General features: G+C 47.6%; 7 protein-coding genes across 7 annotated transcripts; 2 read left to right on the top strand and 5 right to left on the bottom strand.

Annotated features, from left to right (window-relative positions):
* Positions 1-9,405: 9,405 nt before the first annotated feature.
* Positions 9,406-12,691, bottom strand: ALTATR162_LOCUS3775 (uncharacterized protein; the record flags this gene model as incomplete). Its single annotated transcript, XM_043311383.1, has 3 exons — positions 9,406-11,987; positions 12,059-12,378; positions 12,441-12,691. 3 exons carry the CDS (start codon positions 12,689-12,691, stop codon positions 9,406-9,408), a joined length of 3,153 nt encoding a protein of 1,050 aa, XP_043167318.1.
* Positions 12,692-13,666: 975 nt separating this feature from the next.
* On the bottom strand, positions 13,667-16,454 carry ALTATR162_LOCUS3774 (uncharacterized protein; the record flags this gene model as incomplete). The annotated part of the gene is made up of 2 exons (XM_043311382.1): positions 13,667-16,197; positions 16,247-16,454. 2 exons carry the CDS (start codon positions 16,452-16,454, stop codon positions 13,667-13,669), a joined length of 2,739 nt encoding a protein of 912 aa, XP_043167317.1.
* A 678-nt stretch (positions 16,455-17,132) lies between these two features.
* Positions 17,133-18,598, bottom strand: ALTATR162_LOCUS3773 (uncharacterized protein; the record flags this gene model as incomplete). Its single annotated transcript, XM_043311381.1, has 5 exons — positions 17,133-17,466; positions 17,528-17,693; positions 17,746-17,939; positions 17,998-18,235; positions 18,286-18,598. The coding sequence occupies 5 exons, from the start codon at positions 18,596-18,598 to the stop codon at positions 17,133-17,135; spliced, it is 1,245 nt and encodes a 414-aa protein (XP_043167316.1).
* A 631-nt stretch (positions 18,599-19,229) lies between these two features.
* ALTATR162_LOCUS3772 (uncharacterized protein) lies at positions 19,230-20,143 on the bottom strand (the record flags this gene model as incomplete). Its single annotated transcript, XM_043311380.1, has 2 exons — positions 19,230-19,976; positions 20,030-20,143. 2 exons carry the CDS (start codon positions 20,141-20,143, stop codon positions 19,230-19,232), a joined length of 861 nt encoding a protein of 286 aa, XP_043167315.1.
* Positions 20,144-20,528: 385 nt separating this feature from the next.
* On the bottom strand, positions 20,529-21,095 carry ALTATR162_LOCUS3771 (uncharacterized protein; the record flags this gene model as incomplete). Its single annotated transcript, XM_043311379.1, has 3 exons — positions 20,529-20,814; positions 20,867-20,956; positions 21,016-21,095. The coding sequence occupies 3 exons, from the start codon at positions 21,093-21,095 to the stop codon at positions 20,529-20,531; spliced, it is 456 nt and encodes a 151-aa protein (XP_043167314.1).
* A 783-nt stretch (positions 21,096-21,878) lies between these two features.
* Positions 21,879-24,458, top strand: ALTATR162_LOCUS3770 (uncharacterized protein; the record flags this gene model as incomplete). The annotated part of the gene is made up of 1 exon (XM_043311378.1): positions 21,879-24,458. One exon carries the CDS (start codon positions 21,879-21,881, stop codon positions 24,456-24,458), a length of 2,580 nt encoding a protein of 859 aa, XP_043167313.1.
* A 378-nt stretch (positions 24,459-24,836) lies between these two features.
* ALTATR162_LOCUS3769 (uncharacterized protein) lies at positions 24,837-26,187 on the top strand (the record flags this gene model as incomplete). The annotated part of the gene is made up of 3 exons (XM_043311377.1): positions 24,837-25,033; positions 25,084-25,318; positions 25,420-26,187. The coding sequence occupies 3 exons, from the start codon at positions 24,837-24,839 to the stop codon at positions 26,185-26,187; spliced, it is 1,200 nt and encodes a 399-aa protein (XP_043167312.1).
* Positions 26,188-27,176: the final 989 nt, after the last annotated feature.

The raw sequence follows: 27,176 nt of genomic DNA, 5'->3' as shown, positions 1-27,176 counted from the left end.
TACCTAAGCGAGTAATGCACTTTTGCTAAGACCTTACTAAAATTACAATTACACACAACTGTACAGCACCATTTACAATAGTAATTAGAGATTGTAATACACTATTCTACTTAGCATCTACTTCTGCATCCTGCTTACCTATGCGTAAGTTGTGTCCTACCTTACTACAGCGTCTACAGCGTCTTTAAGACAATTCGCCTACTTTAACGCGCGCCTTCTTCTTTACCTTCTTCCTATTACTACGCGCGCTAAACTCCTTTAGAGTTATTAGTTAAAGACTTTCCTTTACTATAAGGGTCTCCTACTTCTATTCTTACTTTGATTTATATAATTTACGTTACGTAGTAGCCTTATTAGCTACTGTAAGCTTAGTAATACGCTTTTATAATAACACTACAGTATGCGCTATTATTTTTGCGCCTTTAAAGAGGCTTTTTACTAACTTCACTATTAAAGTAGGAAAGCTATCTATACGCCTCTAAAACCTCTTAAGAGCTAGCTTTGTTTAAGACCCTAATTCTATAGTATTACATAGGGTTTATAACTACTAGGAACTGTCCTTTTTTAAAGGTAACAGTAGAGTACGTAGGTAGATGTTAAGTATTGAGATAATTACCTCTAGATTAAATAGAACTAAGCTAACGCCTTAAAAGCCGCCTAAGATATTACTTCTTATAATAGAGGTCTTATAGGCAGTAATAAAGCACAATAAGAACTCTGTTTTTATAATATAAGTAACGTTGTTTATAAGCGAGCGGCCACCCTAAGCGAGTGGCTACCCCAACACTATCGCAGCGCACGCGCTGCAATATCGTCTTATGTCTTAACAACGCAACGTACAACCTGCTTATACTAAAGGAGATATAATCCTAGCTATCTCTAATATTAAATTAAACTAGAACCTAAGTGTAAAGCGTGCTGCAGCAATCTACAACGTCCCCTAAACGACCGTACGCCGCCAACGCGCTAGACAACGCTCTCGACGCGAATGCGAGCTAAACTTAAAGCGCCTTACAAAGCTTAAAGAGGAGGTGATTATGCAGCGCATACTGGATGAATCTCTACGAGGTGTACTACCCTTAAAGGCACACGTACGAGATATAGCTAATAGACTACTAAGAGAGCGTAGTAGGAAGCCTATAGGCAAGAACTAGGTTAATAACTTTATTAAGCGTACACCTAAGCTGCGAACGCGATAGAGCCGTCTGTACGATTACTAGCGAGCTGTCTGCGAGGACCTAGCAATTATTAGGCCCTAATTTACGCTTGTTAAATTGATGAAGGCGAAGTATAGCATCGCAGATGAGGATACCTAGAGCTTTAATAAGTCTAGCTTTATAATAGGCAAGATATCCTCTTAGCTTGTTGTTACAGGCTTAGAGAAACCTAGCAAACAGAAGAAACTACAGCCTAGCGATCGTGAGTAGGTAACTTTAGTCTAAGGCGCCTCTGCGATAGGGCGCGTTATCCTACCCTTCCTCATCTTTGCGGGGAAGGTCCTTGTTACCTCCTAGTTTACAGATCTACCTCGCGATTAGATTATTACTGTCTCTCCTACTAGCTGGATTAACAATAACCTCGCGCTTACGTAGCTTAAGCACTTTAATGCACATACAAAGGCGTCCTCTATTTAGGGTATATAGGCTGCTTATTATTAACGGCTATAACAGCTACTGCTTAGTAGATTTCTAGGACTACTGTAAGGAGAATAAGATTATCGCTCTCTGCATGCTATCTTACTCGTCGCACCTCCTATAGCCTTCTAACGTTATCCCTTACTTGCTATTAAAGCGCTACTATAGTAATAGGATCTTGCTCTTAGCACGTAGCCGCATTTACTATATTAACAAGGAAACCTTCCTACTAGCCTTTAAAGAAGCTTATAAGAAGACCTTTACACTAGAGAACGTTTGCGTAGGCTTTTAAGGTGCTAGACTAGTCCTATGTAACCTAGAGGCTGTGTTATTAAAGCTAGATGTGCAGCTGCGTACGCTAACGCTGCCTGCACTAGGCATAGTCGCCTAGGAGGCGTAAACACTACGTAACGCCTGCAAGATAGAGGCGCAATCTACGCTAATTTAAAATTGTATGCGAAACTACTAAGGGTTACTCGTAAGCTTATTAGACGAGCATGTTAAGCAGCTAGGTAAAGGCGCTTAGCAGATAGCTTATAATATAGTGTTAATGTAAGAGGAAGTAAGAAGCCTTCGAGAAGCTGTTAACACGCTTACAAAGCGTAAGACTCGTAAAAGGCGGTACGTACGCGCAGAGGAGACTCTAATAGTTAGTAAGGTATCTAACTTAATTACTAAAACAGACAGTAGTAGGCGTAAGGACAGCGAGACGCCTACAAAGAGGGTGCGCGCAGAGAGGCGCTGCGGCCGTTGCAGCGAGATTAGATACAACTCCCGCACCTATAAGGTAGAAATATTAGATGTAGATAATAGAGACGCTTCTAAATAATGCTATATTATTATGTTTAACGTGGTTTATAAGCGAGCGACTACCCTAAGCGAGTGGCCACCCTAACACTAGTGCAGCGCACGCGTAGCAACGCAGTACAACACTACAACAGATTACTATATTGTACGCAATACTACAGTATTATTTAGACGCGTCGCTATTACTTATATCTACTATTTCTACCCAGCAGGTGCGGGAGCTGTGCCTAACCTCGCTGCAACGGCCGCAGCGCCTCTGCGCGCACCTCTTGTAGGCGTCTCGCTGTCCTTACGCCTACTACTGTCTGTTTAGTAATTAGTTAGATACCTTACTAACTATTAGAGTCTCCTCTGCGCGTACTACCGCCTTACGAGTCTTACGCTTTGTAAGCGTGTTAACAGCTTCTCGAAGGCTTTACTCCTCTTACATTAACACTATATTATAAGCTATCTGCTAAGCGCCTTTACTAGCTGCTTAACATGCTCGTCTAATAAGCTTACGAGTAACCCTTAGTAGTTCGCATACAATTTAAATTAGCGTAGATTGCGCCTCTATCTTGCAGGCGTTACGTAGTGTTTACGCCTCTGGCGACTATGCCTAGTGCAGGCAGCGTTAGCGTCGCAGCTGCACATCTAGCTTTAATAACACAGCCTCTAGGTTACATAGGACTAGTCTAGCACCTTAAAAGCCTACGCAAACGTTCTCAGTGTAAAGGTCTTCTTATAGCTTCTTTAAAGGCTAGTAGGAAGGTTTCCTTGTTAATATAGTAAATGCGGCTACGTGCTAAGGAAAGATCCTATTACTATAGTAGCCTTTAATAGCAAGTAAGGATAACGTTAGAAGGCTATAGGAGGTGCGACTAGATAGCATGCAGAGAGCGATAATCTTATTCTCCACAGTAGTCCTAGAAATCTACAAGCATAGCTGTTATAGCCGTTAATAATAAGCAGCTATATACCCTAAATAGAGGACGCCTTTGTATGTGCATTAAAGTGCTTAAGCTACGTAAGCGCGAGGTTATTGAATCCAGCTAGTAGGAGAGACAGTAATAATCTAATCGCGAGGTAGATCTGTAAACTGGGAGGTAACAGGACCTTCCCGCAAAGATGAGGAAGGGTAGGATAACGCGCCCTATCGCAGAGGCGCCTTAGACTAAAGTTACCTACTCACGATCGCTAGGCTGTAGTTTCTTCTGTTTGCTAGGTTTCTCAAGCCTGTAACAACAAGCTAAGGGATATCTTGCCTATTATAAAGCTAGACTTATTAAAGCTCTAGGTATCCTCATCTGCGATGCTATACTTCGCCTTCATCAATTTAACAAGCGTAAATAGGGCCTAATAATTGCTAGGTCCTCGCAGACAGCTCGCTAGTAATCGTACAGACGGCTCTATCGCGTTCGCAGCTAGTGTACGCTTAATAAAGTTATTAACCTAGTTCTTGCCTATAGGCTTCCTACTACGCTCTCTTAGTAGTCATTAGCTATATCTCGTACTGTGCCTTTAAGGGTAGTACACCTCGTAGAGATTCATCCAGTATGCGCTGCATAATCACCTCCTCTTTAAGCTTTGTAAGGCGCTTTAAGTTTAGCTCGCATTCGCGTCGGAGCGTTGTCTAGCGCGTTGGCGGCGTACGGTCGTTTAGGGGACGTTGTAGATTGCTGCAGCACGCTTTACCTTAGGTTCTAGTTTAATTTAATATCAGAGATAGCTAGGATTATATCTCCTTTAGTATAAGCAGGTTGTACGTTGCGTTGTTAAGACATAAGACGATATTGCAGCGCGTGCGCTGCGATAGTGTTGGGGTAGCCACTCGCTTAGGGTGGCCGCTCGCTTATAAACCACGTTAGTATAATAATTTGTTGTAGTGTTATACTACGTCGCTACGCGTGCGCTGCGCTAGTGTTTTGTAGGGCGCTCGCTTAGGTAGAGCGCTCGCTTGTAAACTACGTTATAGGTAGATGTTGTTCTAAAGAGCTTTAGAAGTTATTTTCCCTTAGGTAGAGTAGCACTAAGAATACAGCTCTATTAAGGACTTATAGAGTTTTCTTAACTAGTAGTATAATAACCTACACCTAAAAGATAAAGCACTAGACAAAACTCTTAAACTTGTAATAAGGAAAACGTTCAAGTTAAGATTACTATATAGAGTTTAATTAGTTAGAACTCTAGTTAGAAGTATAGATTTGCGATGCGTAGAAGAAGAGTATATTTTCTAAAGGATTAAGCGTAGAGGTTTAAAGGGCCTTAATCCTCGTAAGGGAGGACCTATTATTTAAAGAATCCGCGCGTAAATTAACTTATATCTTAGACAACCTACATTAAGTAAATATAGCTACTTATAGTTAAAAGGAGTTTAGCGTATACTATAATTCCTACTAATAGGTTAACTAAAATAATATAAGAACTCTTTTACTGCTAGAGAACATAGACTAAGAGCTGACAAAATTTAGTAAGGTAAGCACAAAACATGAGAAACTAAACAGTAATTAAATAGAGTGCTACTTATATAGTAAGAAAAGACATGTAGCTAGGCACTATAAGAAGGGTGTTAGGCTAATAAACACTAAGGTAAGTAGAGCAGCTTAGCGCAAGTCTTTACCAACCTATAAGTGCTATATAGGGACAAAGGATTGTAGTAATTTAGAAGACTTAGAAAAAGAGTAACCCTAAACTAGAGTCTTAGCTTAGAGCTACTAAAGATAGATTAGTAAACACGTAGCGAATAGAACTAGTTTAAACAAAAGCACATAAACACGAAGCCGCTTAAAGCACACCTAATCGTAAATACGGTAAATAACGCAACCGCGTTAATAGATAGTAGTTGCCTGTGCTCTGCATTAGTTAGTAGGAAGTTCGCTCGCTAAAGCTGCCTTAAGCGCCTCTTAGTCGCCCCTTTACTAATTAAAATAATTAATAAGAGGTTATTAAAGATTAATAAGGTCTCTTAATGTAAGTTAAATACGCACGGCTACTAAGAGGTTACCTACGCATATATAATTAACTATATAGACAAAGACGTTGTCTAAGGGAAAGGGTAGATAGACTACCTAAACGTAATAACAGCTCTAGCTAAGAGGAGCTTATTTATCTACTTAAAGGATATTTAAATAAAGTGTAATAAAGGCGTTTAAAATAGGAACGCACCCTAACAAGTAAACGTAGCTACGTTTATAAGTCTCCTAAGGGAATCTAGAGACCTAGAGGCTAAAGTGTAAATATTTACTACCTCTATCGTAGATATTAATAAGGCGCTAGCACTAAAGAAATTAGTAGACGTAAGCGCATTGTTACTAAAACACTATTAGAGCTATTATAAGCTCTTTACCTTAAGAGAAGCTGTAAAACTTCCTGTACACTAGGAACTAGGGGTAAACTACTATATTAAATTTAAGTTAAAGGATAGATAGTAGCCCTAGCTGCCTTAAGGCCTACTATACAGCATGTTAAGAGGTAAGCTCCTAGTACTCTAAAAGGAACTTACGTCCCTATTAGGGAAGGGGTTATACGCGTAAGTAGGTCGCTAGCTTTAGCTCTTATACTATTTATAAAGAATCTAGAAGGAAGGTTGCGCCTTTATATTAACTACTAAGCGTTAGACGCAATTACTAAAAAGGATAGATACACGCTGCTACTTATCTAAGAGAGGCTTAACAACCTAAGTAAGGCGAAGTAGTTTATAAAACTAGACGTAACTACAGCCTTCTACAATATTTATATAGTAGAAGGAAATAAATAAAAAACAGCCTTGTCAACGCGCTTTAGCTTATTTAAGTAGGTAGTAACTTCTTTTACTTTAGCTAACTCCCTAAGCACTTTTTAGTAGTATATTAACTAGATATTAAAGGAACACCTTAACGATTTCTACTTAGCTTACCTTTATAACGTGTTAATCTATATAGATAGTAACTTATAATAATACTAAGATTACGTCTAAAGAGTCCTTAGTAAGCTACAGGACGCAGGCCTACACGTAGATATTAAGAAATATAAGTTTAAACTAAAGTCTACTAAGTACCTTAGTTTTGTTACTAACGTAGGGAAGGGCATTAGAATAGATTTAGACAAGGTTAAAGCTATTAAGGACTAGGAGGCACCTAAGACTGTAAAAGGAGTATAGTTATTCCTTAGGTTTACAAACTTCTACTAAAGGTTTATTAGAGACTTTGCAAAGATAGCTGCTCCTCTTACGCGCTTAACAGGCGACGTAAGCTTTACCTAGGGAGATAAAAAATAGCTAGCTTTTAATAAGCTAAAGGAGACTTTTATTATAGAACTAAACCTAGCAATGTTTAACTCTAGACAAGACATAGTTCTAAAATACAACTCTTCTAGTTACGCTGTAGGGGGAGTGTTGTCTTAGTACAACGACGAGGGGATACTGCGTCCTTATGCGTACTTCTTAAAAAAGAATAACGCCTACAAATGCAACTACGAGATTTATAATAAGGAACTACTAGTAATTATCTATTACCTAGAAGAATAGGACGCTAAATTACGCTTAGTTAAGAGCTTTAAGGTAATTATAGATTATAAGAACTTAGAGTACTTTATAAAACTAAAGATGCTAAGCAAACGTTAAGTCTGCTAAGTAGCGATGTTAAGCTAGTTTAACATAGAGATCCTGTACAGACTAAGGAAGTAGAACGTACGAGCTAATACACTCTTACGCAGAGAGTAAGACCTGCTTAAGGATGCAGACGATAAGCGCCTCTAAAAGCGTATTATTTAGGTCCTAAAGCTAACCTCCTAGTGCTACGAGGAGAGTAGTAAGGAATAAGATAATCTACTAGTAAGCTAGGTAATGTCTGCGAGGATACGCGTAGGACGAACGGGAGTACGTCCTAACCTAACTGAGGAACAATTAGAAGACCTAGTTCCTACTGTAAGCGAGAGCAGCGTAGAACAGGTAGAGCGCTACAGTAAGGCGCTTAGAGGACAAGCTAAGCCTAAGGGCCTAGCTAGCTAGGGCGATAAGCTAGAACAACCTAACAAGCTTAAGGAGCTATAGTTAGAAGCCTTAAAGGACGATTAGCAATACAGGAACGCTATACAAGTAGTAATAGATTAGGAACGAAGGTTCCCTCCTAGCCTAGGCGTAAAATGCTTAATCTTAGAGTGCTTAGTTAACAACTAAGGAGAACTGTTATACTAAAACAGGAAATAGGTGCCTAACAACGAGAAGTTGCGCACCTAAATTATTAGCGAAGCACACAATTCCCTTTTAGCTAGCTACCTAGGTAAGAAAATTACGTATAGGATAGTAGCTTAAGACTTCTTCTAGCCTAGTATGTTAGATAATATTAGACGCTATGTAAGGAACTACAACACTTGCAGAAGGACGAAGCTATAGAGAGAGGGTACCTAGGGGTTCCTAAAACTATTACTACTACTAAATAGGATATAGAAAGAAATCTTAATAGACTTTACTAAAGGACTACTAGACAATAAGGGTATAACTTACTTTCTGGTTATTACTAATCAACTAAGTAAAGGTTCTCTCTTTATCTTATTACCAGATATTAGAATAGAGATAGTAGTCAAGGCGTTTATTAGATAAGTAGTAGCTTACTACTAGTTACCTAACGTAATTACATCTAATAGAGGTAGCTAGTTTATTAGTGTTTTATAGGAACGCCCTTATAAGATGCTTAAGATTAACTAATAGCTTTCTACTGCCTTCTACTTACAGACTAATAGAGTAACAGAACAAACAAACAGCGTATAGGAAGTATACATCTAAGCGTTTATTAGCTAGTTATAAAAGGATTAGGTAAAGTACTACCTTATAGCTTAGATTACTATTAATAGGAGGGATGCAACATTAGTAGGAGTTGCTCTATTCTTCCTCTAATATAAGCATAACGTAGATCCTCTCTATCTAGACACCCTACTAGGAGCTAAAAAGAAAAGGTATACTACTAAAGAACGTTTAGACTGTAAGAAGGCTAAAGCTATTATAGCTAAATTCCAAGACGTGTTTAACTTAGTAAAAGTAAGTATAGCTAAAGCGTAAGCTAAATCAGAAAAGTAGACTAATAGGCACTAGAAGGAAGTAAGGAATTATAAGATTAGTAATAAGGTTTAGCTAAAACATAATAAGTAATACTAAACAGGCTGTCTATTATAAATATTAGACTAGAAAAGCGCTAAATACACAGTAATTAAAGTAATTGATAGCTATTTAGTTAAGCTAGACACCCTAAAAGGCTATTACCCTGTTTTCTATGTTAACAGATTACGCCTAGCAAACTCTAACCTACTACCTAGCTAGGTTTAGGACGACTACTAACTACTACCGCTATAGATTAACAGTAAGGACGAGTAGGTAGTAGAAGAGATCTTAGAAGAGCAACTACGACGCTGTAGACGTGAACGACCTTCAGAACCCTAGCCACCTGTAGTTCTCTTCTCTATCGAATACAACTCCAGTATACTTGTACGATAGCTCCCTTAGCGTAGCCCCTTACAGCGTCTTCCTCTTATTCTACTAGTTCTTTACGTATTTTTTATAATAAGCTTAAGAGGCTAGAGCTCTAGCTCTCTACTTTAGCTTAGTCAGCTAATTACATAGAAAGAGCTATCCTTAGACTATTAGCTCCAAGGGAGAAGAACTATTATACAAGGGGTAGTTATAGGTAATAGTGTTTACTTTACATTACAAGAGAATAGTAAGGGAAAGCTCTATATTACTACACTAGGTAGGGAGGTTGTAAGAATAATTCTCGCTTATCTCCTAACGCGTAGAGCGTAGGTTATAAGCAGGTTTAGAGGCTAAGGCGCGAGCGAGAGAAGCAAACATGTTCGGACTATAATCGTCCCCCTCGCTCAGCCTCTGCTATCCCGTGCTACACTTCGCGATACTATTTCCTTTCACAAACAGTTAATTTCATTAAGTTATCTAATCGTGTTGTTTTGCATTGCTTTAGCATTAACACCCCTTTTCTATAATATCTAAGAACAGTTGTTAGAATGCCCACTGCTCAAGCCACTTCTTAACAACTCCTGCATGTACAGCGCTACCATCGCGCAATGTAGAGCTGACAGCTTCGGCCCGTCGCGTCTGCAACGTAGGCATCCCCATACCCTCTAACCGCAGACTCTGGTAGAAATCCAATAACTTAATCCCAGGAACCCGCTCTGCGTTGTCTTTTGTCTGTGGTATACGCGCGAGCTCCTCGACCCAGTCATTGTACTCGACAATCTCCATGTCGGTATTATCCTCCTGCTTGAAGAAGTCCTGGATTACTGGGTAAAGTTCTTTCCATGTGGTTGTATGCGGGTTGGCGAGGTGGTAGACTTGCGTAGGCTCATCTTCCGAGTACGTCGCATTGGCGATGTCGATGACAGTTCCTGCTGCGATATCCATGGGTACCCAGTCCACTCGGTCCATATTACCCAACGTGCGTGGCAACTTCTTCATCACCTTGCTCGTGTGCACGATGGTTGGTAGCCACTCGTGTCGATTCCATGCTGCACCACCTGCCTGCGTGCTTGGTCCTGCAAGTTGACCGGCGCGGATGATGGCGGTCTTGATACCCAGGCGATGTGATGCTGTGGCTAATATCTCAGCTGTAACGTGTTTGGACTCTCCATAGCCTTGCGGTAGCGTGATCGTGCTGTCGAAGAGTGTTGTGCTAGATTCTGGTACGCCAGAGCCATCTTGTGCGACGCTTCCCCAATTCCCGACGCTGGCGATCGATGAAATGAAGATGACAGGCGTCTTGTATTGGGAGGCAAGTGCGAAGTTTATGGCACGATAGGTCCCTGCGATGTGCGTGCTCTCGTAGGATTCGAGCGAGAGATTGAAATCAACAGACCAGGCAGAGTGAATGAATGTTGTGGCTGTAGAGAGAAGATGCTTGTACGTAGTATCTGAGAGGCCGAAGTTGTCGACGCCAAAGTCTGTCTTGAAGAAGTGAGCCTTGCTGAACTCGACATTCGGGTCATGGTGTTTGCTGAAGGACTCTTTCTGTCGTGTCTCTGCGCTGTCTGAACGATTTAGGCAGTATACTCTCTCGACATCAGGACCTTTTAGCAGCTGCTCCAGGATGTGGCTGCCAAGGCTACCCGTGGAGCCGGTGAGAATGACAGTCTGTTTCGATGGTCGTTTCGGTGCCTCGGCTATGTTCTTGGGTCGAACCATGTCCTTGGTGTACTTTCTCACCATAGCGCTGAGCTTCTCTTCTCGGGTAGGCGGTGAAGCATGCTGCACATTCGACTTGCTCACGCTTTGCGACAGCGCTGCAGCTAGTTGTTTGACCGTAGGGTTACTGTAGACCGTCGAGGCAGTCACATTGGTGCCACGAACGGCCTTGTTAAGCGCATTGGTAAGTGCCAGAACATCCAGAGAATCGACACCAAGACTAAAGACATCCACATCATTGGCTGTGTCGTCCTGGAAAGAAGGCAGAGCATGCGCGAAGACAGCGTGGATCTTACTCTCTAGTGCGACGTCACTGTCAGTCCCCTGGTCAGTATCGCTTGAGTACCCTTCATCGGCGTAGAGAGCTTCGATTTCATCTTTGAAAGCTGCAACTGTCTGAAGACGTATGATCGAGCCCTTTGCAGCGCGCTTGAATGGCTTCTGGTCTTTCGCAACGGCGATCTTGGTTTGGTAGATTCGTGCGTGGGTAGGCGCTTCACGATTCGCTTGTTCTACCATCGGCCAGATGTGATCAACCAGCGCGGAAGGATCTTGTGTGCCGGCTTGCGACCAGTCTGGTTCGATGAGAAGGCCAGCCTGAAATTTACCCTGACCAACAACGAGGGCACCCTTAACCCACGGATGTGATTCGAGCAGCTTCTCCGACAGCACAGGGTTAACTTTTTCTCCATTGCTTAACACGATAATGTCGTCTCGTCTTCCACTGTACTTCCACAGGTAAGGCTTCGAAGGATGACGTCTGAACAAATCCTTGGTACGCCATTCCTCTATCGTGGGGAAAGTGTGGAAAATTGTCTGGTAACGCGTGTCTTTCGGTTTGATGACAAGTTCGAACAGGTCGCTCTCGGCGGGCTCCATGACCACGCCCGCGGAGGCGCTCCAGTGGAAGTAACCCCACTCCTCTGGTACGGATGGTATGAGTGTATTTATTAGCAAGGCTTCCGTGCTGCCGATGACAGTCATCAGATTCGTCACATGACAAATCTTATCGCCACTTTCTACAGCGAGAGGAGCGCCACCAAAAAAGACAGTCTCCATCTTGCCCAGTGCTTCGATACCCTTAGGCGTGGCCGAGATATCTTCTAGTACTGATGGCGGGAAGATGCCAGAGGTGGGTTTGATAGCCTCGATCACATCTATGACCAAGCCTGCAGTCAACATCTTTTCCGATGGCATTCGTACAATAGAGCCACGGCACATGAGGGATCGCAGCCCGACGATGATGCCCATAGCGTGGAAGAAGGGTACAGCCGCGAGCATGGGTCGCGTGTCGGCCAGGAAAGGCTTGCTGACATGCTCGACGCCGCTTTCTTGTCCGAGTTGGGCTTGCTCATATGCGGAGTTCAAGCCGCCAACGGTCAAGTGAATGGGCTTCGGCAGACCTAGGCATACTGTTAGTAAGAGTACTTGGTGCCAATATTGACATTTTTTCGTGAGATCTAAGGATGCATACCTGTTGAACCCGAAGTATGTAAGATCAGACTGTGGGCCGTCACGTCGCGGCTGTGTCTTCCAGAGTAGTGCTCAGCGGGGAGACTTGGATCAAGCAACTCTGCCGTGGTGGGCGCCTGATAAACCCGTAGACTAGGTACTGCATCACGGATGGTCTCAACTTGTGGCATCGTCTCAACTGTACTCAAGAAGATAGCACATGCTGTCTTTTCCACGAGTGACTTCTGACCATCGAGCGAGTTTCGTGGTGACGTGAAGAGTGGTACATAGCCTGTCTTTAAACTTGCTGCGAGCACTACAAGATACCGCAGATCATTTGCGCTAGAATGACAGATCAGTATACTTGATCGAAAAATTGCGGTTCGGAGGCATCAGTTACTCACCCCATGTATCCAATCGTCTGACCGGTTTGTTTTGCAACACCACAAGTCTTCTCAATCCAGCGCGACATATTGTCCACTGCGCGAGCAAGATCTGCATACGCGAAATGGTGCCATCCTTCGTCGAGGCTGGTGGTTGAGCGTGGAACTATGGCCCATGTTGCATTGGAGGCGGATGTGGCCGCAGAGTCAATGTAGTCAGGTATCGTGGTTTGCTGTTGCTTTTGTTCTTGTTTCTGTTGTGATGACGCCATATCTAGAAGAATATCGTGTCGACGTCGAGTTGATACAATATAATGGCGTGGTGATTGAATATAGAGAGCAGTTTGACAGATGCTGATCTGTAAAAGATAATGTGATATCCAGCAGCAGATGTTGTTTGTTGATCCAATTCGTGGGATACTGTGATAGTGCCCAGACAGGTTGCGTGATACAAAAAAAAAAGATTTTGGTGCGATTGATTTCCTATCTGCTGGGGATTGGCAAGCTACATATACCTTGTTTGGAGGTAACACGCAAGATCGAAAGCCTACGCCAGTGCAGAGCTCAACCCTTCAAAATGCCGCCATGTTTCATCGGATGCATCCCCAATCGCCTTGCCGATTCTTCTCCGAAGCATTTCGGTGGAGCATGAGGCATAAAAGTTGCGCAACGTACTGCAGTGGGCCAGCTCGTACGAATCAACCAGCTTAACACATCTGCTTAGTGCCAATTGAACAATGTTGATCTGTTCAAAATACTTGCGAAAAGTCTGATTCTCTGCGTAACGTAGAGAGCGCCATTGCGCCGGAATAACGTCAGTTGTAGTGTTGAAAGTTGTGGTGTATGAATGACGCAGTCAAGGACATCCCTGTGCACATCATCTCGGCCGAGCCATCTTTCTGGTTCTAGCAGCTTACCGTCAATAGTCCGAGATTCGCAGCACCCACTAAGCACATGCGCAATACACACAAGCCCTGCAAGGGCGCGGCCCGCTCGGCGCCACAAAGCTTGGTTCTAGATGAGAAGGGCACATTGCTGCAAGTGCTGTACTATCTATGAATATACCACGTGTGTCATCGTAAGCTTCGCTTCTTCGCACCTGACAAGCTTAGTGGATTTGCATCAGGATGTGACCCCTTCGGCAAGCGTGATTACTGATATCAACAAGGAAGAGACAGTTGTATTACGGCGCAGTACCAAAGTATTCGGGTATCAATATCGCATCGAACATCTTGTTCCTTATCACCTTAAGCTGCTGGAAGTGCGACTTTCGGCATCTCCTTCTCCTTCTCCTTCGACCTTTGGGAACCCTTCCTCCGTCTTCGCTCAGGCTTATACACATCGTTGAAGTTGATATTAACAGCCAACATCTTTAATTCGCCGTCTGGCGAGTGTACCAGGTCACCCAACAAGATACTTATTCTGGCCCGGAAGTCTTCCGTCAATTGGCTCAGACGCTTCTGTAGCGCTGGCAGGACATCGTCTTCGGCCGAGCCTGTCATGCCGATCTTGAGGAGTGGTGGTGGGAAGGGTGATTCATCATGGCGAGATGCTGCGCGCGAGTGCGGTGGAGCAAGAGGATCTGAAGCCGAGCTGTCCTTCTCAGACAGACCCCATCGGCCTGCTGCTGTGCGTGTTTCGATCTTGGCCGCGTGTTCTTGTCGACGCGTAAACTCAGCAACAGAAAATGAGTATAAACCGTCTACTGCGTCCTTGTATGCTAGCATAGTTTTCAACAGCTCATGAAGCTGCCCTGTAAAGTCAATGCTTGAGCTTCCCAGCAGTCCCTTCCGCGTAATGTTGTTGAGATATTTTGCATGAGCTTCAATCATGTCGTCGAGCGTGCTTTCCGGCTTGTTGAGCGCCCCCTGTAGATCAATCCACGACGACTCAATGACCTCGAAGAGGATGTAGTGCTGCAACTGGTTGACGAAATGGACCATCTCGGCCATCGCACAGCGTGCTTTCTTCCAATCCGCGCCAATTTTATCAGCTACGGTACCAAGAACGCCGCGAGCACCAGTCATGCATCGGCGCCATGTCGAACCGAGAGCAAATTCGACGCGCTTGACGCGCCAGAGGAAGTTGAAAACTTTCAGGTATTGCTTGGAGCCAAATGGGGTGACGATGACATCGACAGGTGCATCAATCTTATATTCGAGGGTAAAGACGTCCCATCCGATTTCTCCATGCGAAAGCTCTAACATACGTGAGTCGAGCCGTCTGAGTACATCTGACGTGTCAAATTGGGCATTAGAGTTCCTAACCGCGTGTTCGAGTTGAGCAGTGAGCGTATGTCGGTATTGTGTGTTGGCTGGTCGATCAAGGTTGGATGACAGCGACTCCATCAACACAGCGATGAAGTCGCCGGCCCCTAGTAGCATGTACTGCTTGAGAGCTTGAAGATGGTCAAACAGTTTAAACTTGTTCGCCATCAAATCGATCAGACGTGCCATCGTGGTCTTGTATGCATCGCCGATAGAACGCTCAAGATTCGCAGTATCGCCATACTGCAGTTCCTTTGAAGCTTCCTTGGAGTATTTGTCGACCCATGCTGCGTCTCCGCACCCATAGCGAATGAAGTTGAGGGTCTTGCCAATCAAGAAGACCTTCTTGGCAAAGTCGTCGGTAACGATTGTAGGGACCATCTTGTCATTCAGTCTATACTTGTCTTCCCAGACGCTCGTAGCGCCTCCCTTTCCCTCGTTCCCATTCGCCTCAAGGATATCATCTTCGCTCTGTTCGGAAACGAAGAACTCGCCAAAGGGATCAGCAAGCTCGCCATCGTAGACCCATTGGCGGAGCATATCATAAAACGGTCGTGTGACGTCCGAGAGAAGGCGCTCGGCAAAGCTCATGACGTAAGGATCGCCGTGGTTGAGGGAGAATGAATGGATGAGGGCTATGAGCTCGCCGCCCTTCTTGCTCTTCGATTCTTCGACCATCAGGCTCATCAGACGCAAGCCCATGGTTGGTTCTCGTATCCAAATGACACATCTCTTGAGGGTGACACCGGCCTTGCTAACACCCTGTTGCGTTGTTGCCTCGCTCAATTGTGCCAACGCCCTTTTGATCTGTCCCTCCAAGGTTGCAACCAGCCCCAAGTATGCTCGCAGCTCCTTAGCTAACGCTGCGCGAAAGCTCTGTTCAATCAGACCGCCATCATTTGCTTCGACGAAGTCAGCTAGAGCTTTGTATAGTATCGCGGGCTCAGCGAGTGTATGTAAAAGGCTAATGATGGGTACCGGGAGGGTGGTAGGAAGTTTGAGAGCTGTCGAACAAGGGAAGGTGAGGTTCGTCGAAGAGTAGCCCTGAAGCGTGAAGGGTAGTTCACGCAGCAGGGTCGGCTCTGAGGGCCCCATCTCTGCCTTCTCTACGTGTCCTCCATTTGCTTGTTGCTGGTCCTTGGCGGTATCGGGTCGCTTCTCCCTTCGCTTCTCTGGCTTCTCGACCATTGACGGTGGACGAGTAGATGTAGAGGCTTTTGGCGATCCGGCATTGACGGGCAATTGCGCAAGGCCTGGCTTTGCGAAAGCGTCTTGAATGGCATGAGACGCGGCTGCCACGCTCTGGCGTTTGGAAGGCGTCGTGGGTTCGCGGGAGAAGCTGCGCAAGTCTTGGATTGGCGGTGGTTCTTGGAAGGCTTCGGTGTTCGGGGACAAGTTGTAAAGGAAGTACAGCATGCGCCATTTCTGGTCCAAAACGCTCTGTGTCTCTAGGCGAGAGAGGAGGTTGTGTAAACGAGCGCTCTTGCGTTGGTCGTTGAGAGGACCCGAGACTGTCGCGGATTAGCAGACTATAAATCACGTCCTCCTGATACCACTAACCCTTGCGATCAATCAGGCTGGCGATGTGCTGAACATCAGGAACGAGTGAGGCATCTCCCGCATGGGTCAGCGCGTCAATAGCAAAGTCGTAAGCATCTTCAAAGCGCTGGTTTGCCGCTTCTTCATCGTCATTGGGGTCTTCGGGCACGATGCGGACCAGCAGCTCGTTCAACGCGTGTTCGACGCGCTCACGGTGGAGTGTAGCCATGTTGGCGCGCTGTTTATTCAGAAAACCATCGGTGTTGACATCGGCGGGGTTGACGCACGTGCGCGTCGACTAACATGGAGCCCACGCGTCACTGCTTCACCAATACAATACACCAAACATCATCTAGCAATGCGCATCGTTATTCTTTTAGAATTGAACTTGCGAAACGAAATCACAGTAGACCGTGGGTGAGGTTTCAAGGCCTAAGAGCCATGTAAAAAATGCTTTGAATGCAACCACGATTATCTCTAATCATTCGTCATGAAGCTTCTCGAACGCTGAATGTGCTGCCAGATGTGTATGAAGATGCTTGTTTCTACAAGACGCAACAGACACTGTAGGTATAAACGTACACGATTGTCTGCTCCAAATCCTGTTAGTGTGAACTCCGCGAGTATCCTAAAGATAAGCTTCTGCTAAGTATAACTTGAGAAGAGTGGGTTTCTTCGTATATCTGCGGTCCGAAGACCTTGCAGGACGACGCTTGGAATACGGTTGCATATGATTGCCTAAATATCATTTGCTAAATGTATGGCCATGATGAAGAGGATGGGGCCGTTCGGTAATACTAGCATTTTTTCTTGGACTATGTCTCCAGTGTGGATTCTGAGCCATTCATTCGGTCTCTACTCAATCTCCTACGTATCCCCAACCCTCGTATGTGTCTTTACAATCACCCTAAGCATCCCTAAGCATACTGGCAACACCAGCCCAAGTCTCCAAAACAGTCGGTCTGATCTGGTTCGCCGGCAGCGAGAACCCAAACGTACCCTTATCTCTCAGCTCATAAGTGTAGGAGTAGGTAGCATTACCCTGAACATCAGTGTAATCAGTTGAAGAGCCAGTTGTAGCATACAGCGTCGAGCAGCTGGGGCCGATAGTGTATGCGGTACCGGAGACAGCGCGAATAGCAGACTGGGCACGGGTTGCGATAGAACGGTGCTGCGCGTCGTTCTCGGCGCGGAGGCTGCAGTCATAGCCATAGGGCCAGAGGATATATTGGCCGTAGGAGCTGACGGTGTGGTTAGCGGGCTGGATTAGAGAGTTTGGACATGGAGGCGTTAGTGGCTTACTGCACATCAAGGTAAAGGCGGATACCGCGCGACGCCCTGAGCGAATCGATTTGCGCTCTTATACCACGGTTCTCGGGCGCGTCACCAGCTGCTACGCCCTTGTATGTCTCTGAGCAAGGGTTTGTGGAAGCTCCACCTGCTACCTCCCACTTGTATGGCCAGTTGCCTGGAAGGATTATTAGTAATGTGCCAGTCAAAGCATGTAAAAGAGAGCTCACGGTTGATGTCACGGCCAACGCAGGTGTTGCCGCTGACAGTCTGCCTATTCTTGCGCCAAAGACGGTCAGTTGTCTGGGAATAGACAAAGCCATCGGGGTTCACGATGGGTGTGATGTAGAAATCGAACTTGTCGACGAGGGACTTGATGGTTGCGTCTGAACCGTACTTGGTCAGGAGTTGCCATGCGAAATATCTGCGAGTCCGGCGTCAGCATAATACTCTTGCGCTGATTCTATGAAAACACGACATACTCGCTTGTCATGGATGTGATCCACTCTCTCGCGTGAACATTACCATGAATGACGACAGCAGGCTTTGAGCCCTTTCCACCGCTACCCCAGATGTGAATGCCAGTCAAGGCTCGTCCTTGGACAGAGGTGCCGAGGGTGTAGATCTCAGATCGGCCAGTGTATCCAGCTTGTAAATCCCGAAGGAACTGGAGATGGTCGGCATACGGATGGTATGCTGTAAACCAAGACTCGCTGGGAACTAAGAGTCGGTCAATAGTTGTCATGACATGTACAAGGCTTTTGACAAACCGGCATAAACGCTCATCTCGCCCTCCTCTGCAAGAGCTGCACCAACATCCTCGTTGAGTACCTTGCTCTCAGCGACCAAGGCAGTCAAAGCATCGACATTTTCAGGCGAAACGACAACATCTAGCTCAGCGGACGTGCCAGGGTTAAGGATATGCGCAGCCAAGTTCTCGATCTTTCCCTTGACAGCATCGGTGCTAGACACGCGTAGTACCTTGAAGCCACTGTAATCAACCTTCTTACCGGCCCTTGGCACGACAGTGCCAAGCGCTGTAGAAGAAAGAAGAAGTGCCGAAGTAAGGATGGTGGTCTTCATGATGGATGATGAATGCGAGGACTTGTAGCGAGATACTGAGGAAAACACTTCCTTTTAAGCAGTGTAGTAGGCGCACCGGTCGATAACCCACCTTCCCCTCCTGTGGCTAGTAACGCCGACACCATTCACCTTCTCATCCCCGTGTCTCGCATCGATTAGGCAGGTACCTACCCCATACTCCCGGTCGATCTGCTGCAAGCACGGGAGATGTAAACTCGAAAGAGATCAACGTAGATGATGCAAGCGCGAGAGATTAGTATACTAAGGGATTCGGGGAGGTCGATTCCAGGATCTGGACGGCGGCTTAATATACTGAACTACTTGGCATGTCTTCTTGATGGCGTGGGCAAGAAGGTGTGATTGGTGCGGAGGCTTTCCGCTTGTCGCATTAGGCAGGTGCCCGTTTCGGAGACTATGCTGGCTCGTCTTGGCTACGAGATAGGCCAAATGCGAGGCCCAGACAGTGCCAAGAACGTGATCTTGTGGTGCTCTTTAGCAAGTTGACGTGCTGCAGTATGAGCGTCTCGAACAGGAAGGAGGATGAGCATTGAGCAGCCACGGCGTGGTCTGTACGCGCCTTGATTATAGCTTGCTCGAATACACGAGGTGCAAGTGATAAGATTACGTGCTCTCATGGACGTGGGACACCCAGCTCCCTCAATGCGTTCGCGTAACCGACCTTTTTCCACTCGTCTACATGCTCTTGTCCGCTTACCCATACACTCCCCAACATGCCTCCAGTGTTCGCACTTGCTCCTTTTGTAGTTCCTTTCCGACGTGGAATAACGACAAGACGATCAGCCCACATGACAACGTTGTGCGGAGGTGTATCCTCTCCGCCCGTTCCCGTAGGTGACCGACACTGCGCAAGCAGCACACGATAGGCGTCAAGAACGGTTGAGGCTGGAGTATTCTTGAAACCATGACTGAATTCATGAATGAAAAACTGATAGGGTACCTTCTTCGATGGGTCATTGAGCGTGGAGATGATATAGTTGAAAGCATATGGTGGCCCCTTCAAGCCCTGGAGATGCTTGTGTACCCTACTGCATCCACCTCTCTCTCCACAGTTGAAGATGACGTAAAAATTTGGGAGCTTTCGTAATACCTGGAGCATGACCTCAAAGTCGTCTACGTCAAGGGCTTCGTGCTGACGCTTGTATGAGTCCAAGGTCGTCATAAGTATTTGCGGTCTGTCGACACAGAAGAGATTCAGTGCCAGCTCGTGCGTACCGTTGAGCGGAGTGACTATGAGTCGCTCGTCTGGACAGAACATGTCGCTCCCTAGGCCCAACTTTCGTGATTGATCGAAGGCATGATTGGTGGCGCCCACCGTGTGAGGTTTCGTAGCTAGCGCTGGGCAGATACGGAATTCCATCTGGGCATGCCATGAGTATGGGTATGACTGTTGAGGATGTTAGACTAGCTTACAGGGTAGCCTTCATCCTCCAGTTTGATAGATTCATTGGGCCCGTATACAATGACGCCATCTGATACGAGCGTGTCGAATGTTTCGGTCAGCGATGCCTCGGTTACGTCGTCCATGTTGCAAGTCTGCTGAGATTGCGACGCAGAAGCTGCATGTGTCGGTGAGTCTGCTACAAGGCTACCAGGCCTGTGCTCGAAGCTACGGAGTTAGTGGCCTATAACCGAAACAGAGCAGAACACCACAAGGAAAGAGTAAAAGGTCATGGAGTTTATGTAGCATTTCCAGCTAAACCGTCCAAAGAGAGACAAGCAGCACAAAAGCGCCTCGAGGCCGACGGACAAATAACAATATCTCGCCAATCAGAAATGAAAATGCCATCGTCGATTATAAAAAGTATATGCCCCTTTCCAGGATGCAGTCTGCCGACCGCAGAGATCAAGGATTGTATTGGATGTGGGCGCAGTGCCGGGGTATCGTGGTATCGTAGTGAATGAGATGGAACTATGCGGTCTCAGGCTTGGCGGAAAGTGGCCTCTCTACCAGGACGTAGTCAGCACTGGTAGTCGATGTAGGAGTCGATGTCTCTGGTAGCGCACCTGGCATGTTTTGAGTCTTTTGCGCAAGGGGGCTCGTAGCCCCTTGTAACCGAGCGTTGTCTTGTTCGCGCTGGCTGTCCTTGTTCGCTGGTGGGGAGTTGCTCTTGGCCTGGTTCAAGCGCTCTTCGGCAGCCTTGAGCCTTGCCTCTAGGGCTTCAAGCTCTTTAGTCTGTGTGGTGACTGCTTGCTTCCTGCGCGCCTGTCAGCCGGCTCAGAATAGCGGTGAAGATGGCGAGAGCCTACTTTTCAAGAACCGTCTTGTCTAGGTTCTCGAGGCCTCCATCCAAGTTGAACAGGCTGTCGAGCTCCGACATGAAGTTGCGCGCTACCGTGCTACAGGGCGTGGTCAGTCTCAGACAGGCGGGAGCTATGCTAGCGCCGGGAGAGCTCACGATTGAGGGCGGTTGTTTGGCTTCCAGCCATGGTCTGGGTCCTCCATGGTGGCCGACTGTGCAGGGTATGAAGAAGTCATGATGGGAGGATGGGGTGCAGGTTATGCAGGATGCAGGTGGCGTGGAGAAGGTCGGGGCTGAGTGGATATATTTATGGGCTGGAGCAAGACGGGACAAGACGAGGCAAGAGGCTCAGCAGATCAAAGATGTTTCATGCAACTCAGCCAGACGTGGAATGGGAGGGAGGGAGCATAATATGGCTGCCCTGGATTAGAGATGGAAGGACGATTGCAATGTCAGGAAAAGGGGATGCCTATGCCCCCAAGCTAATTTGGGCGTAGATCGCCTGTGGAGCTGAGAAGAAGGAGAGTTTGGATGCGCCGCAGCTCCCGAATGCCCAACGAAGAATGACCGACGAGATACGAAGACACAACGGCAACGAGGAGTAGGACAATAGCCTGTACATATCAGGGTGCAAGCTATAACGAAGCTTGCCGAAAGTATCACAGTACGTGTGGTAAAAGGTCCCGCCGTCCTTGGAGTCTGGCCCCGCGCTCGCGTGAAGGCGACGTGACGCCGGACGCGTCTGATTGGCTGTGGTCAGGGGCAGCCCGATGTAGGCGTCAGGTTCAGGCGGCTGGGCTGCGAAACCACCGACGACAATTTGCGACATTGCGACAATCTCCCTCAACCACACCAAGCGCCCGTCCATCTCGCATCATTTCCCCACCCGACGCGCCCATCAATCCGAGTCGCATGCGATGCCCGTCTGCCTGCAGCTGTAGACCGTCTCCCCCGACACAGCAGCTCTGGCTCCCCTTCCGCCCCAGGCCCATCGCCCTCGCGCTGCAGACGCCTGGGGGATGAATACTAGCGTTTCCGCCTACACCAACCTCGAGTCGTTGCTGCTGTTCCAGTGCCTCCATGCCTATGGCGTAGGGCCCGCCGTCTTCGGTAGGATATCCGATTTGCTGAAGAAACACCCGGACATTACCGCCCACAAGTACTTCCAGACCGGCCGCCTCAGTCCTGATGCGCTGCGCAACTTCTACCTGGAGCGTCTGAAGAGGGAGATTGAGCACGAGCAGGGCGGCGACAGCGAGGGCCAGAATGGGGAAGTCGCTAACTCGGGCAAGAGAAAGAGGCATAGCCCAAGCCTGCCGACCGTCCAAGAGTCGCTGCAGCACCAGCACCTCATCCCGAAGCTCGTCACAAAGCTATACGCGTCGTATCGCTATGAGATTACGGAGCAGATCAGGCTAGAGGAGGAGCGGTACGAGAGGTTGCAGCGCGAGATCAAGGGCATCGAGCGTGGAGAATGGGACGACCAGTTGAGAGAGCGGTCCACCGGCCGGACACCGACGTCGCGAAGCCCTCAGCTACCTAGGAAATCGCCGCATCTGGCGCCAAAGGCCTTGCAGCCGAATGCCAGCCCGACTCCTGTCCAGAATGGAACGCGAGGTGGTCCCATCATCGCGCCTTCCCCAGATCCTGCTCAACAACAACAACAACAACCACCACCACCACCAGGATCAGCGCTACCACCCCAGAACGGGCAGCTCTCGCCGTCTCAGCGCAAGAAGCATCCTTCTTTGGATGGACGGCAAACACCCTCCACTCCGCAGCCGATTCTCAACCAGCCGCTAGCACCACCGCCGCGATCCCAGCAAACACCACAGCTTCCCCCAAACTACAATAGCGCACCGCATCCGAATGCCCCTCTCTATCCCCAGAATATACAATCCCAGACGATCAGCCATCCTTCACAAACGCGGTCGCCGGCACCTCAATTCCAGCCTCAGCCAGTTCAAGACTACGCGACAAATGGAGTACCTCACTATGGTCCCCCGGGATCCCAGACGCAATACCCTCCGCCACACCAACAATACCCTCTGCAGCAGCCTTCGGGTCCTCAGTCCCCTGGTGTCCACCCAGGGCAACAGCAGAGGCCTCATTACCTTCCTTCAGGACACCAGCCATACCCTCCCCTGCAACCGCAGATGCCCCAGCCGCCGCCTCAGGCAGGGTTCATGCTTCCACCGTTCCAGGTTGCGCCTCAAGATCCGTCGCGCGTTCACCATCAAGCTGCTGTCCCGCCGCAATACCCTCAGATATCCACGCCTGCCAGCAACCGACAACCATCCAGAGCAAACGTACAAACCCCTGGTGCTGGCAGACAAGGCGCACCGCAGATGCATCCCCTTGTGATTCAGGCGAGGCACTCTTTCTCCACGCCGATCAATCCACGCTCACCGCATAGCGCTCTAGCAACTCCCGTGTCGGCTAAGAGTCTCTGGAAGCGATCAAGCTTTACTGGAACGTCCGGCACTCCTGAAAGCCCTCGTCCCGAAGTATTACCTCTCGACGACGTACCGCCTCTGATCCGACACAAACAGACACCGCCAAAGGCAAAGATGCAGCGCAAACCACGAGCAAAAGGCAAAGGGAAGGAGGCAGAGCAGGAGTCGGTCATAGACGTCGAGACACCACAAAACTCCAAGCAGTCCCACGACCAAGAAGAAGACTCTTTGCTAGAACCCGAGACTCGGTCTGGGCGCTCACGGAGAAAGGCACCTGCGAAACGAACAAGGCCTGGTAGCATTGCCTCATCTCGAGCAGGTGGCTCCGTGCGGGACCGAAGTAGAAGCCAATCCATTCTATCGCATACCGAGACAGTAGCGGCAGACAATGAATCGCAAGCCGGTAACCGGATCAAGTCAGAGCGTGGAACCTCAGTAGACCCTGCTGATGAGGAGGGCTCCTTCGACACACCATCACACATGTCCACGCGCCGACGAGGTGCAGCTCCAACCTCATCATCGCTTTCAACGCGCCGAAAACGCAATGCCCGTGAGGCTTCTCTCGACGAGACTGAGGAGGCGTCCTACAGCACACCAGGCCCACCCAAGACTCTAGTTGCACCACGGAACTTCGCCCGCACCACGGCACCCATGATGTACGACATCAACTCCCACAAGCATGCCTCAACCTTCAATACCGCTGTTCGCGCAAAAGATGCGGAGGGCTACTACGACATCATCAAGCGCCCCACGGACCTCTCTTCTATCAAGAAGGCCATAGCCACAGGCTCAAAGCAAGTTGCCGCAGCCGCAGCCGCGTCCGACAACCCTACTGGTAGCCCTGGTGGTGCGACAGGAGGCGTTGTCGAGTTGCCCATCACGGCAGACAATGTGCCGCCAAAGGCCATTGTAAACGCTGCGCAGTTGGAGAAGGAATTGATGCGTATGTTCGTCAACGCGGTCATGTTCAATCCTGGAGAAGAGGGTGTGGTGAGCGATGCGAGGGATATGTTCCAGACTGTTCAAGGGCTAGTCAGTACTTGGAGAGATGTAGAGAGGGACAGTGGACGTGTTGGAAATGAGGGTACGCCGTCAGTTGAAGAAGAGGATCAACCCACGGCGAGCAAACGAAGGAAGATATAGTACTCACCTCGGACGGCTAAGGATATGCATGATTGATCACGGCATGGGTAAGGAGTAAGCGCTGACTTGGAGTACATCTTGATACCATTAAACATTACCACGGCGGTTCACCATCGAATATTGAATATACATTCCATCCCCATGCTTCTTATCGAGATTGATGATTGACTAGGTCATCTTGAAGCCACCTTCACCTCTGACCCGCTTGGGTGAGTCCTCTGCTCAAGCTCTCTTTCTTTTAAGGTGAGAGACTGTGCCCTAAACTTGCTCTTGTCAGCCCACAAAATACCACCATGGCCAGCCTCTCTATCTCTTCATCTCGCTACTTCTCAACCTTTCCACCTTCCCACTGTCTCCCCAACATACGATCAACTACCGATGGCGAGTACATGCAAATCCGAGATGGATCACTTCACCACTACAACACCACCAGCAACTTCGTCTCGTGCTTCGACTTTGCCCAGCGCCAGTGTTGAACGCTCAAGTGTCTCTATGGAACCGCCTAGGATGAACGATGCCGCTGACTTCAAGGCGTATCCGCATATTTCGGATCCTGTGGATTACAACCCGACTCAGTAAGGCCCTGTCAGCCTTTGCGCATCGGTAGACTAATGCGACCAACTAGGATGCTCATGCAAACGCCCATCACCATCGAATGTGGGTCCGATTTGGAGACCAAGCTCACTCTACATGAAGAGATTCTGTGTTGCCACAGCAAGCAACTTCAAGCTCGATTCTCCAAGGCAAAGTCGGCCAGGACACAATTCGCAAAGTCCGAAAAGTTTCGCGAACGAATGGCCGCATACATGTACCCAGAGATTACGCAGAAGGAATTTGAAGATGGACATCTTGAACAGCTAGTAAGTCCTATCAGCGTACCTTCGGGGTAAACGACAAAACTAATGTTCAACTTGCTATGTTATGTGCACATATTCGACTGGTTTCAGCTAACACATTTCAGGTCAAACCGTTGATAAAGCAAGCATCAGAGAACTATCCTCTGATAGGCTATGCCTCTGGCATCAAGAAACTCATCATGGACGAAGTCGCAGCGCAAATCTCCGCCAAGAACATCAAGAAGATGGTCCAAAAGCCTTCGCAGATTCCCTCTGACTTGAGTCTAGCTGGACGTCTAGAGATTCTCAAGCCCCACGCCGTACAAGCTGTCGCCTCCCAGCTCTTCGTCAGACTCCACGCGATCAACAAGGCTGAAGTCAAGAAGGCTGAACAAGATCCTCTAAAAGCGGCCGCGCAGCACCGTCTTGTGCTACCAGATGTTGAGGAGGTGACTGTCCGATTGTTCATGCAGTGGATCTATCGGGGGACCTTTTCGTACAAGGGTTCAGAGCAGCTCTACTCTGTTTTGAAGCTGGCTACACAGTTTGGAGTTGATGCGCTTGCTACTATCTGCCTCAACAAGTTGTACAAGGCTGCGAACGACAGTCTCTTGCATGCCTCCAGTCATGGTGTTTCTCTTCGAACTCTGTTGGGATATGGTCCAGATGCCGCCACTGACGACCTTGTTGGGGTTGTATTCAAGCATGCCGTCAAAAACGAGAATACGCCCAAGCAGCTCAAGAGTCTAGTCGTTGATACCTTGGCAGCAATGCTCGACCCTGACCTATGGCAGCATGTGAAAGATCTGGTTAACCACGGAATGGCTCTACAGGTCATCGAAGCAATGATCGAGTTGCGCCAGCATGTCAAACCGGAGACGGACGATCAGTAGGAGGGCATCAAGTCTGAGAGCGAGGGCATCTCCAGTGCCTCTATCCAGTCAACTGTTCCTGTCGATGACGAAATGCCGTCTCACGTTGGTGAACTCGATGGAGCACATGCTTGAAGAGTTTTCATCATGTGGCTAGGCGCTAGGATCGATGCTGATGGCGCAGTAAGGAATTATTTATGGATCGTATAAATCTTGCATATCATGGCTTTTGCTTTGCATTCTTTTCTCTACATCTCTGAACCAATCAAAAGCTTAAAGGTATTACTAGCATGCATCTAATCTGATCTTCGTACCTTTGCGTGTTGTGTGGTACTTGTGACCGATCGGCTCGGTACAGACTGTCGATCGCGGCTAAGACCGCGTACGAGGAAGCTCGTTTTTTCGAGTCAACAATGACACCAAGAAGTACTCTAAAGGTTTTCACTGGCCTTTACGTCATGCTTGTAGGGTTGCGAAATATAGCGAATGTTTTTAGAGTGCATTGTGCATAATCACTTCGTGCGGTAATCCCATTTCGATCTATTCGGATTGTGATTTGCTCGGTTGGTTTATTCCTGGGGTGACATCGCGTATCAAGACACGCATGCCGAAAGGTCTTCGATCCGCCAGACGTCCGAGACTGTCATCCCTTGTATCCTACGCGTACAACGATTTGAGCAAGTCATCTCCCGATGACGGGGTTGACTGACGGAAGCGTGTAAATGAACTCGAGGATCATGATTAATGCCGCGGGCATAGTATGCGGGTAGCATCATGATGATAGCTTACAGAAAAGACTTTCTTGATCGTGGAGGGGTTATGATTGTGTTGGTATCGTTGCTGTTGCGACCATAGATGCGAGATGAGACTACCATTGAGGTTGCAGCTGGGAAGTGCACCCAACAATCCCACTAGATTCGAGGCGCCTGACCTATTTCGACCTTTACGACCGCGTGAATCAGCTGCATCATACTAGGCATCCAAGTGGCGAACAATACCGTGAAGGGGAT

This window comes from Alternaria atra (assembly GCF_907166805.1).
Source record: "Alternaria atra isolate CS162 genome assembly, contig: 23, whole genome shotgun sequence".
Lineage (NCBI taxonomy): Eukaryota > Fungi > Ascomycota > Dothideomycetes > Pleosporales > Pleosporaceae > Alternaria > Alternaria atra.
This window is presented reverse-complemented; position numbering and strand designations above follow the sequence as displayed.